The 13,044-nt window shown below is 50.1% G+C and overlaps 2 protein-coding genes across 2 annotated transcripts; both read left to right on the top strand.

The window, feature by feature from the left end:
- Positions 1–1,588: 1,588 nt before the first annotated feature.
- LOC125377676 (dentin sialophosphoprotein-like) lies at positions 1,589–6,568 on the top strand. Its single transcript, XM_048391586.1, has one exon. The coding sequence runs from the start codon at positions 1,589–1,591 to the stop codon at positions 6,566–6,568; it is 4,980 nt and encodes a 1,659-aa protein (XP_048247543.1).
- Positions 6,568–12,573, top strand: LOC125377675 (dentin sialophosphoprotein-like). The gene is made up of 2 exons (XM_048391585.1): positions 6,568–9,204; positions 12,490–12,573. The coding sequence occupies exons 1-2, from the start codon at positions 6,568–6,570 to the stop codon at positions 12,571–12,573; spliced, it is 2,721 nt and encodes a 906-aa protein (XP_048247542.1).
- The last annotated feature ends 471 nt before the right edge of the window (positions 12,574–13,044 follow it).

The following is a 13,044-nucleotide window of genomic DNA, read 5'->3' as shown; positions in this document are numbered from 1 at the left end:
TGGGAGGAAAGCCCGAAGTGATACAGGTGTCAGACGTTTACCACTTCGGTGAAACCCACGAGCACGGGTATGGTGCTGACAAACCTAGAAACATAATCAGGGCGAACCTGGATTCGAACCCACAATCATAGGTTTCTGGCGTGCCCAAGGGACGCAACTCTGCACAGCGAATCGCGGCGCCTTAGACGACTGGGCCACCCGCGCCCCCTGAAGCAGTCTGGTGTGAAGGCCAGTGAGGATTTGAGATTCAGTGAGAGAGAAGAGCAAGAAACATGGTGAAGGTCACAGTAAATGGAAATGAGGTGAGGTGAAATTGGGTTTAACGTCGCGTCCAAGATTGTTGCACTTACATAGCGACGTGTGTGTGTGGCTGCTTGTACGAGCCTGGACTGATGCCGATTTATAGTGCTAGCTCACTGGGATAGTATGTCGCAGTTTAACATGAATACCCCACTCAGACACAGTATACTGACTCCGAGCCGACCAGTCCTTGTTTTAGCCCCTTAATGTCGAGCGCCAGACAGGGTAACAACAAGTACCATCTTTTAACGTCTTGTGGTATGACGGGGCCGGGGATCGAACCCCGGACCTTTCGCTCTCCGGGTGGACGCTCTACCACTAGACCACGGAGGCGGTCAAAGTGGAAATGAAGCTTTCCTGCTGCGTGACAAAGCATTTATGCCAAGTATATTATATGACGCTAGTGTACAGACCGCCTACCGTACAAGGATAAGATACTATTAGGACATAATACTTAATGGCCCTAGCAGCAGAAATAACGTGTTAATAAAGAAGTTAAATGTATCATTATGGAACTGTCAATGAATTGAAAGACATTCAGCAAATATATCTCCGCTTGACACATTGAAATAATAACATGCTAGTTGGTTTGTTGAATGTTGGTTGAATACACCTCTAGACTATTCTCTGCTATAATCCACCCAAAAGGTGTTCACTTCATGTAGGGGCGGTCGGGTAGCCTAGTGGTTAAAGCGTTCGATCGTCACGCCAAAGACCCGGGTTCGATTCCCGACATGGGTGCAATGTGTAAAGAAGCCCAATACTGGTGTCCCCCGCCGTGATATTTCCGGAATATTGCAAAACGCGGCGTAAAACTATACTGGCATGTAGACAAAAGGGTAAGCATGGAAGAGGAGGTGTGTATGTGCTGAAATCTATATCCACTGGTGTTAACAGAATATTTTCACATGTTCATGATGCAGTTTAATTATTACTTGGCAGTGTATATTTTGGTTTAGATACGTATTTCATATTTGGATTTGTTTACATTTCTTATATTCTGTGTATAATAAGGTAGACATATATATATATATATAGCCTTGGCCATCTGGAAGCAACATTAAATGAGATATATTTTAATTATGAGTGTGACATACTTATGACTGGTGATTTTAAAAGCAGAACTAGTGACAGTGACAACAATAGTTCTGATGTCAGCACCACGTGTATGCCCTGTGATGGCTGGTGTGACAGTGACGACAACAACTCTGATGACAGCACCACGTGTGTGCCCTGTGATGGCTAGTGTGACAGTGAGGACAATAGTTCTGATGACAGCACCACGTGTATGCCCTGTGATGGCTGGTGTGACAGTGACGACACTAGTTGTGATAACAGCACCACGTGTATGCCCTGTGATGGCTGGTGTGACAGTGACGACACTAGTTCTGATGGCAGCACCACGTGTAGGCCCTGTGGTGACTGGTGTGACAGTGACGACACTAGTTCTGATGGCAGCACCACGTGTAGGCCCTGTGGTGACTGGTGTGACAGTGACGACACTAGTTCTGATGACAGCACCACGTGTATGCCCTGTGATGGCTGGTGTGACAGTGACGACACTAGTTCTGATGGCAGCACCACGTGTAGGCCCTGTGGTGACTGGTGTGACAGTGACGACACTAGTTCTGAGGGCAGCACCACGTGTAGGCCCTGTGGTGACTGGTGTGACAGTGACGACACTAGTTCTGATGGCAGCACCACGTGTAGGCCCTGTGGTGACTGGTGTGACAGTGACGACACTAGTTCTGATGACAGCACCACGTGTATGCCCTGTGATGGCTGGTGTGACAGTGACGACACTAGTTCTGATGACAGCACCACGTGTATGCCCTGTGATGGCTGGTGTGACAGTGACGACACTAGTTGTGATGGCAGCACCGCGTGTAGGCCCTGTGATGGCTGGTGTGACAGTGACGACAATAGTTCTGATGACAGCACAACGTGTATGCCCTGTGATGGCTGGTGTGACAGTGACGACACTAGTTGTGATGGCAGCACCACGTGTATGCCCTGTGATGGCTGGTGTGACAGTGACGACACTAGTTCTGATGGCAGCACCACGTGTATGCCCTGTGATGGCTGGTGTGACAGTGATGACACTAGTTGTGATGGCAGCACCACGTGTATGCCCTGTGATGGCTGGCGTGACAGTGACGACACTAGTTGTGATGACAGCATCAAGTGTAGGCCCTGTGATGGCTGGTGTGACAGTGACGACAATAGTTGTGATGACAGCACCACGTGTAGGCCCTGTGATGGCTGGTGTGACAGTGACGACACTAGTTGTGATGGCAGCACCACGTGTATGCCCTGTGATGGCTGGTGTGACAGTGACGACACTAGTTGTGATGACAGCACCACGTGTAGGCCCTGTGATGGCTGGTGTGACAGTGACGACACTAGTTGTGATGGCAGCACCACGTGTATGCCCTGTGATGGCTGGTGTGAAAGTGACGACACTAGTTGTGATGACAGCACCACGTGTATGCCCTGTGATGGCTGGTGTGACAGTGACGACACTAGTTGTGATGGCAGCACCACGTGTATGCCCTGTGATGGCTGGTGTGACAGTGACGACACTAGTTCTGATGACAGCACCACGTGTAGGCCCTGTGATGGCTGGTGTGACAGTGACGACACTAGTTGTGATGGCAGCACCACGTGTATGCCCTGTGATGGCTGGTGTGACAGTGACGACACTAGTTGTGATGGCAGCATCACGTGTAGGCCCTCTAATGGCTGGTGTGACAGTGACGACACTAGTTGTGATGACAGCACCGCGTGTAGGCCCTGTGATGGCTGGTGTGACAGTGACGACACTAGTTCTGATGACAGCACCACGTGTATGCCCTGTGATTGCTGGTGTGACAGTGACGACACTAGTTGTGATGACAGTACAACGTGTAGGCCCTGTGATGGCTGGTGTGACAGTGACGACAATAGTTGTGATGACAGCACCACGTGTATGCCCTGTGATGGCTGGTGTGACAGTGACGACAATAGTTCTGATGACAGCACCGCGTGTATGCCCTGTGATTGCTGGTGTGACAGTGCCGATACGAGTTCTGATTACAGCACCACGTGTATGCCCTGTGATGGCTGGTGTGACAGTGACGACACTAGTTGGGATGACAGCACCACGTGTATGCCCTGTGATGGCTGGTGTGACAGTGACGACACTAGTTGTGATGACAGCACAACGTGTATGCCCTGTGATGGCTGGTGTGACAGTGACGACAATAGTTGTGATGACAGCACCACGTGTATGCCCTGTGATGGCTGGCGTGACAGTGACGACAATAGTTCTGATGGCTGCACCACGTGTATGCCCTGTGATGGCTGGTGTGACAGTGACGACAATAGTTCTGATGGCAGCACCGCGTGTATGCCCTGTGATTGCTGGTGTGACAGTGACGACACGAGTTCTGATGACAGCACCACGTGCATGCCCTGTGATGGCTGGTGTGACAGTGACGACAATAGTTCTGATGACAGCACCACGTGTATGCCCTGTGATGGCTGGTGTGACAGTGACGACACTAGTTGTGATGACAGCATCACGTGTAGGCCCTCTAATGGCTGGCGTGACAGTGACGACACTAGTTGTGATGACAGCACCACGTGTATGCCCTGTGATGGCTGGTGTGACAGTGACGACACTAGTTGTGATGACAGCACCACGTGTAGGCCCTGTGATTGCTGGTGTGACAGTGACGACACTAGTTGTGATGACAGTACAACGTGTAGGCCCTGTGATGGCTGGTGTGACAGTGACGACAATAGTTGTGATGACAGCACCACGTGTATGCCCTGTGATGGCTGGTGTGACAGTGACGACAATAGTTCTGATGCTAGCACCACGTGTATGCCCTGTGATTGCTGGTGTGACAGTGCCGATACGAGTTCTGATAACAGCACCACGTGTATGCCCTGTGATGGCTTGTGTGACAGTGACGACAATAGTTGTGATGACAGCACCACGTGTATGCCCTGTGATGGCTGGCGTGACAGTGACGACAATAGTTCTGATGACAGCACCAAGTGTATGCCCTGTGATGGCTGGTGTGACAGTGCCGATACGAGTTCTGATGACAGCACCACGTGTATGCCCTGTGATGGCTGGTGTGACAGTGACGACACGAGTTCTGATGACAGCACCACGTGTATGCCCTGTGATGGCTGGTGTGACAGTGACGACAATAGTTCTGATGACAGCACCACGTGTATGCCCTGTGATGGCTGGCGTGACAGTGACGACACTAGTTCTGATGGCAGCACAACGTGTATGCCCTGTGATGGCTGGTGTGACAGTGACGACACTAGTTGTGATGACAGCACCACGTGTATGCCCTGTGATGGCTGGTGTGACAGTGACGACACTAGATGTGATGACAGCACTACGTGTAGGCCCTGTGATGGCTGGTGTGACAGTGACGACAATAGTTCTGATGACAGCACCACGTGTATGCCCTGTGATGGCTGGTGTGACAGTGACGACACTAGTTGTGATGGCAGCATCACGTGTAGGCCCTCTAATGGCTGGTGTGACAGTGACGACACTAGTTGTGATGACAGCACCACGTGTATGCCCTGTGACGGCTGGTGTGACAGTGACGACACTAGTTGTGATGACAGCACCACGTGTATGCCCTGTGATGGCTGGTGTGACAGTGACGACACTAGTTGTGATGACAGCACCAAGTGTATGCCCTGTGATGGCTGGTGTGACAGTGCCGATACGAGTTCTGATGACAGCACCACGTGTATGCCCTGTGATGGCTGGTGTGACAGTGACGACACGAGTTCTGATGACAGCACCACGTGTATGCCCTGTGATGGCTGGTGTGACAGTGACGACAATAGTTCTGATGACAGCACCACGTGTATGCCCTGTGATGGCTGGCGTGACAGTGACGACACTAGTTCTGATGGCAGCACAACGTGTATGCCCTGTGATGGCTGGTGTGACAGTGACGACACTAGTTGTGATGACAGCACCACGTGTATGCCCTGTGATGGCTGGTGTGACAGTGACGACACTAGTTGTGATGACAGCACTACGTGTAGGCCCTGTGATGGCTGGTGTGACAGTGACGACAATAGTTCTGATGACAGCACCACGTGTATGCCCTGTGATGGCTGGTGTGACAGTGACGACACTAGTTGTGATGGCAGCATCACGTGTAGGCCCTCTAATTGCTGGTGTGACAGTGACGACACTAGTTGTGATGACAGCACCACGTGTATGCCCTGTGACGGCTGGTGTGACAGTGACGACACTAGTTGTGATGACAGCACCACGTGTATGCCCTGTGATGGCTGGTGTGACAGTGACGACACTAGTTGTGATGACAGCAAAACGTGTATGCCATGTGATGGCTGGTGTGACAGTGACGACAATAGTTGTGATGACAGAACCACGTGTATGCCCTGTGATGGCTGGTGTGACAGTGACGACAATAGTTCTGATGGCAGCACCAAGTGTATGCCCTGTGATTGCTGGTGTGACAGTGCCGATACGAGTTCTGATGGCAGCACCACGTGTATGCCCAGTGATGGCTGGTGTGACAGTGACGACAATAGTTCTGATGACAGCACCACGTGTATGCCCTGTGATGGCTGGTGTGACAGTGACGACACTAGTTGTGATGGCAGCACCACGTGTAGGCCCTCTAATGGCTGGTGTGACAGTGACGACACTAGTTGTGATGGCAGCATCACGTGTAGGCCCTCTAATGGCTGGTGTGACAGTGACGACACTAGTTGTGATGACAGCACCGCGTGTAGGCCCTGTGATGGCTGGTGTGACAGTGACGACACTAGTTGTGATGACAGCACCACGTGTATGCCCTGTGATTGCTGGTGTGACAGTGACGACACTAGTTGTGATGACAGTACAACGTGTAGGCCCTGCGATGGCTGGTGTGACAGTGACGATAATAGTTGTGATGACAGCACCACGTGTATGCCCTGTGATGGCTGGTGTGACAGTGACGACACTAGTTCTGATGGCAGCACCGCGTGTATGCCCTGTGATTGCTGGTGTGACAGTGCCGATACGAGTTCTGATTACAGCACCACGTGTATGCCCTGTGATGGCTGGTGTGACAGTGACGACACTAGTTGTGATGACAGCACCACGTGTATGCCCTGTGATGGCTGGTGTGACAGTGACGACACTAGTTGTGATGACAGCACAACGTGTATGCCCTGTGATGGCTGGTGTGACAGTGACGACAATAGTTGTGATGACAGCACCACGTGATGCCCTGTGATGGCTGGCGTGACAGTGACGACAATAGTTCTGATGGCTGCACCAAGTGTAAGCCCTGTGATGGCTGGTGTGACAGTGCCGATACGAGTTCTGATGGCAGCACCACGTGTATGCCCTGTGATGGCTTGTGTGACAGTGACGACACGAGTTCTGATGACAGCACCACGTGCATGCCCTGTGATGGCTGGTGTGACAGTGACGACAATAGTTCTGATGACAGCACCACGTGTATGCCCTGTGATGGCTGGTGTGACAGTGACGACACTAGTTCTGATGGCAGCATCACGTGTAGGCCCTCTAATGGCTGGCGTGACAGTGACGACACTAGTTGTGATGACAGCACCACGTGTATGCCCTGTGATGGCTGGTGTGACAGTGCCGATACGAGTTCTGATGACAGCACCACGTGTATGCCCTGTGATGGCTGGTGTGACAGTGACCACACGAGTTCTGATGACAGCACCACGTGTATGCCCTGTGATGGCTGGTGTGACAGTGACGACAATAGTTCTGATGACAGCACCACGTGTATGCCCTGTGATGGCTGGCGTGACAGTGACGACACTAGTTCTGATGGCAGCACAACGTGTATGCCCTGTGATGGCTGGTGTGACAGTGACGACACTAGTTGTGATGACAGCACCACGTGTATGCCCTGTGATGGCTGGTGTGACTGTGACGACACGAGTTCTGATGACAGCACCACGTTTATGCCCTGTGATGGCTGGTGTGACAGTGACGACACTAGTTCTGATGACAGCACCACGTGTATGCCCTGTGATGGCTGGTGTGACAGTGACGACACTAGTTGTGATGGCAGCACCACGTGTATGCCCTGTGATGGCTGGTGTGACAGTGACGACACTAGTTGTGATGACAGCACCACGTGTATGCCCTGTGATGGCTGGTGTGACAGTGACGACACTAGTTGTGATGACAGCACTACGTGTAGGCCCTGTGATGGCTGGTGTGACAGTGACGACACTAGTTGTGATGACAGCACCACGTTTATGCCCTGTGATGGCTGGTGTGACAGTGACGACACTAGTTGTGATGGCAGCATCACGTGTAGGCCCTCTAATGGCTGGTGTGACAGTGACGACACTAGTTGTGATGACAGCACCACGTGTATGCACTGTGATGGCTGGTGTGACAGTGACGACACTAGTTGTGATGACAGCACAACGTGTATGCCCTGTGATGGCTGGTGTGACAGTGACGACACTAGTTGTGATGACAGCAAAACGTGTATGCCATGTGATGGCTGGTGTGACAGTGACGACAATAGTTGTGATGACAGAACCACGTGTATGCCCTGTGATGGCTGGTGTGACAGTGACGACAATAGTTCTGATGGCAGCACCAAGTGTATGCCCTGTGATTGCTGGTGTGACAGTGCTGATACGAGTTCTGATGGCAGCACCACGTGTATGCCCTGTGATGGCTGGTGTGACAGTGACGACAATAGTTCTGATGACAGCACCACGTGTATGCCCTGTGATGGCTGGTGTGACAGTGACGACACTAGTTGTGATGACAGCACCACGTGTATGCCCTGTGATGGCTGGTGTGACAGTGACGACACTAGTTCTGATGACAGCACCACGTGTGTGCCCTGTGATGGCTGGTGTGAGAGTGACGACACTAGTTGTGATGACAGCACCACGTGTATGCCCTGTGATTGCTGGTGTGACAGTGACGACACTAGTTGTGATGACAGCACCACGTGTATGCCCTGTGATGGCTGGTGTGACAGTGACGACAATAGTTCTGATGGCAGCACCACGTGTATGCCCTGTGATTGCTGGTGTGACAGTGCCGATACGAGTTCTGATTACAGCACCACGTGTATGCCCTGTGATGGCTGGTGTGACAGTGACGACACGAGTTCTGATGACAGCACCACGTGTATGCCCTGTGATGGCTGGTGTGACAGTGACGACACTAGTTGTGATGGCAGCACCACGTGTATGCCCTGTGATGGCTGGTGTGACAGTGACGACACTAGTTGTGATGACAGCACCACGTGTGTGCCCTGTGATGGCTGGTGTGAGAGTGACGACACTAGTTGTGATGACAGCACCACGTGTATGCCCTGTGATGGCTGGTGTGACAGTGACGACAATAGTTCTGATGGCAGCACCGCGTGTAGGCCCTGTGATGGCTGGTGTGACAGTGACGACAATAGTTCTGATGGCAGCACCACGTGTATGCCCTGTGATTGCTGGTGTGACAGTGCCGATACGAGTTCTGATTACAGCACCACGTGTATGCCCTGTGATGGCTGGTGTGACAGTGACGACACTAGTTGTGATGACAGCACCACGTGTATGCCCTGTGATTGCTGGTGTGACAGTGACGACACTAGTTGTGATGACAGTACAACGTGTAGGCCCTGTGATTGCTGGTGTGACAGTGCCGATACGAGTTCTGATTACAGCACCACGTGTATGCCCTGTGATGGCTGGTGTGACAGTGACGACACGAGTTCTGATGACAGCACCACGTGTATGCCCTGTGATGGCTGGTGTGACAGTGACGACACTAGTTCTGATGACAGCACCATGTTATGCCCTGTGATGGCTGGTGTGACAGTGACGACAATAGTTCTGATGACAGCACCACGTGTATGCCCTGTGGTGACGTTTTTGGACCAGGGAACAATAAATATGTGCAAACAAACAATTTCGGAAGGCCATTTCCATTCCCGCTCAACCATGCGCTCACCCAACCATTCACTCATCCACTCACTCAACCACTCACTCACTCACTCACACTCAACCACACACTCGCTCATTCAACCAATCACTCACTCAACCTCACACTCAACTACTCATTCAACCACTCATACAACCTCTAACTCCGCCACTCACTCTACCACTAACACAACCTCACACGCTACCACTAACACAACCTCACACTCTATCACTAACACAACCTCACACTCAACCTCTCACTCTACAACTCACTCAACCTCTCCCTCTACTACTCACTCAACCTCACACTCAACCACTCATTCGCTCATCCAACCACTCACTCAACCTCACACTCAACCACTCATTCTAACACTCACTCTACAACTCACTCAACCACTCACTCAACGTATCACTTTACTACTCACTCAATCTCACACTCAACCACTCACTCAACCACTCTCTCACTCTACTACTCACTCAACCTCACACTCAACCACTCATTCTAACACTCACTCAATCTCACACTCAACCACTCACTCAACGTATCACTCTATTACTCACTCAATCTCACACTCAACCACTCACTCAACCACTCTCTCTACCTCTCACTCTACTACTCACTCAACCTCTCACTCTACTACTCACTCAACCTCTCACTCTACTACTCACGCAACCTCTCACTCTACTACTCACTCAACCTCTCACTCTACTACTCACTCAACCTCTCACTCTACTACTCACTCAACCACTCACTCGCTCATTCAACCACTCACTCAACCACTCACTCTACTACTCACTCAACCACTCACTCTACCACTCACTCAACCTCTCACTCTACTACTCACTAAAACCTCTCACTCTACTACTCACTCAACCTCTCACTCTACTACTCACTCAACCTCACACTCTACTACTCACTCTACTACTCACTCAACCTCTCACTCTACTACTCACTCAACCTCACATTCTACTACTCACTCTACTACTCACTCAACCTCTCACTCTACTACTCACTCAACCTCTCACTCTACTACTCACTCAACCTCTCACTCTACTACTCACTCAACCTCTCTTTCAACTACTCACTCAACCTCTCACTCTACTACTCACTCAACCTCTCACTCTACTACTCACTCAACCTCTCACTCTACTACTCACTCAACCTCTCACTCTACTACTCACTCAACCTCTCACTCTACTACTCACTCAACCACTCACTCGCTCATTCAACCACTCACTCAACCACTCACTCTACTACTCACTCAACCACTCACTCTACCACTCACTCAACCTCTCACTCTACTACTCACTAAAACCTCTCACTCTACTACTCACTCAACCTCTCACTCTACTACTCACTCAACCTCTCACTCTACTACTCACTCAACCTCTCACTCTACTGCTCACGCAACCTCTCACTCTACTACTCACTCAATCTCACACTCAACCACTCACTCAACCTCTCACTCTACTGCACACTCAACCACTCACTCTACTACTCACTCAACCTCTCACTCTACTACTCACGCAACCTCTCACTCTACTTCTCACTCAACCTCTCACTCTACTACTCACTCAATCTCACACTCAACCACTCACTCAACCTCTCATTCTACTGCACACTCAACCACTCACTCAACCTCTCACTCTACTACTCGATCAACCTCTCACTCTACTACTCACTCAACCTCTCACTCAACCACTCACTCAACCTCTCACTCTACTACTCACTCAACCTCTCACTCTACTACTCACTCAACCTCTCACTCTACTACTCACTCAACCTCTCACTCTACTACTCACTCAACCACTCACTCAACCTCACACTCAACCTCACACTCAACCACACACTCGCTCTCTCTAATTCAACACTTTCCCAATGCCAGGTTGCTCCGAGTTTGGTCCACTGAAAGTAAAACTATACTATAAGCATGCGCGTTAAGCAGAGAACAAGGTGGCTCCATAGCGAGTCCCCCTGAGGATGTCTAGACACTGTGTGTGGCACCTGTTGTATAAGCTATGCCTCTGTCACGCCACTGCCACAACACCGGTGTAATGGACATCAGTATAGACACCAGAGGGCCACACGCCAACTACATGACAACATCGTCCTTTTAATGTGACGTTTTTATATTATTCTGTACGCCTTAACGTCAACATAGCTAAGCTCATGGAACCTTCGGAATAAGACAAACAAGTGTACTCTATTTGGAGAGTGAATATAACCCCGGGCAAAAGAAAGTTAACATTTGAAAGTTGGATTTGACCAAAACATTACTACCCATATCGAAACGTTACTTGGCTGAAGACGATCGCCGAACAAATGCAAACTTAAAGACCAAAAAGCAGCGATGATACCCATATCAAATACGTCTCCAGCAGAAAACCGTCAGTGTAAACATTCGTTGGCCCAGCGCTTCATTTGAATTGAATTAATTCCTCGCATTTTATCATTGTATTTTACTAAATGCATAAAGGACTGTGAATGTTACGTAACGCCAGATCCAGCAATCGTCCAACATTGATGACGACAAGGGCCCCGTTGCACAAAGCGAGCTTAGCGCTTCGACTATCGTAAGCCTATGATAAAATATGCGAGTTTTACGATCACCTTAGTGATAAGATCGCTTTGTGCAACGGAGCCCGGGAAATGATAAAGTTTGTGTCAGACAAACCAGAGGTTGACGTCATGAACACACTCCACGCCACCGGGTCACGAAGACAGATAGTCGGCAAGGTCATAGAATCTGATCACCCAAACCTCAAACACAGATGACTTGGGATCTATTCCTGCCTGGAATCCCAATGGGAAAAACAACACAACCTAAACGTTGATCTTCAGAAAGTAGGGGCGGTGGGGTAGCCTAGTGGTTAAAGCGTTCGCTCGTCACGCCGAAGACTCGGGTTCGATTCCCGACATGGGTACAATGTGTGAAGCCCTTTCTGGTGTCCCCCGCCGTGATATTGCTGGAATATTGCTAAAAGCGGCGTAAAACCATACTCATCCACTCACTTTAGAAAGTAATTTCGAACGTAAACTGTTAACGGGAAGGATACAACACTTTATTTCGTTAGCAGCACCTGCTGTTGTTTGAGATTTTAGTCCTGCGGGAGCATGCCTGCTGGTGCAATAAGTCTCAATTTGATTACAGTGTATAAACAGCCTTCACGCAGATGTGGTCATGTGACAATGAGTGAGTTTTATGTCCCTTGTAGCAATGCGCCATGACAGTTCTCTTCATTCAGGTGTACGAAGGCCATCGCCCGTATTACATTGTTAGGACCGCCTCCGTGGTCTAGTGGTCTAGCGTCCGCCCGGAGAGCGGAAGGTTCGGGGTTCGATCCCCGGACGCGTCATACCAAAAGACGTTACAAGATAGTACTTGTTGTTACCCTGTCTGGCGCTCGGCATTAAGGGGCTAAAACAAGGACTGGTCGGCTCGGTGTCAGTATACTGTGTCTGAGTAGGGTATTCATGTTAAACTGCGGCATGTTATCACGGTGGGCTAGCACTATAAATCGGCATCAGTCCGGACTAGTACAATCAGCCACACAAACACATACACGTACATGTACGTCGCTATATAAGTGCAATAATCTTGGACGCGACGTTAAACCCAATTTCACCTCACCTCACCTATTACATTGTTACAGCAATTACAACTGTTTGTCTGCAAGAAAGATGACTAGCATGGAAGATAAAAATGCAATGTTTGTTTGTTTGTTGTTTAACGCCGCACTCAACAATATTCCAGCTATATGACGGCGGTC

Source organism: Haliotis rufescens, unplaced genomic scaffold, assembly GCF_023055435.1.
Source record: "Haliotis rufescens isolate VD_foot unplaced genomic scaffold, xgHalRufe1.0.p SCAF_91, whole genome shotgun sequence".
In the NCBI taxonomy this organism is placed as follows: Eukaryota; Metazoa; Mollusca; class Gastropoda; order Lepetellida; family Haliotidae; genus Haliotis; species Haliotis rufescens.
The sequence above is the reverse complement of the archived record's forward strand: the minus strand, read 5'-3'. Positions and strand labels throughout refer to the sequence as shown.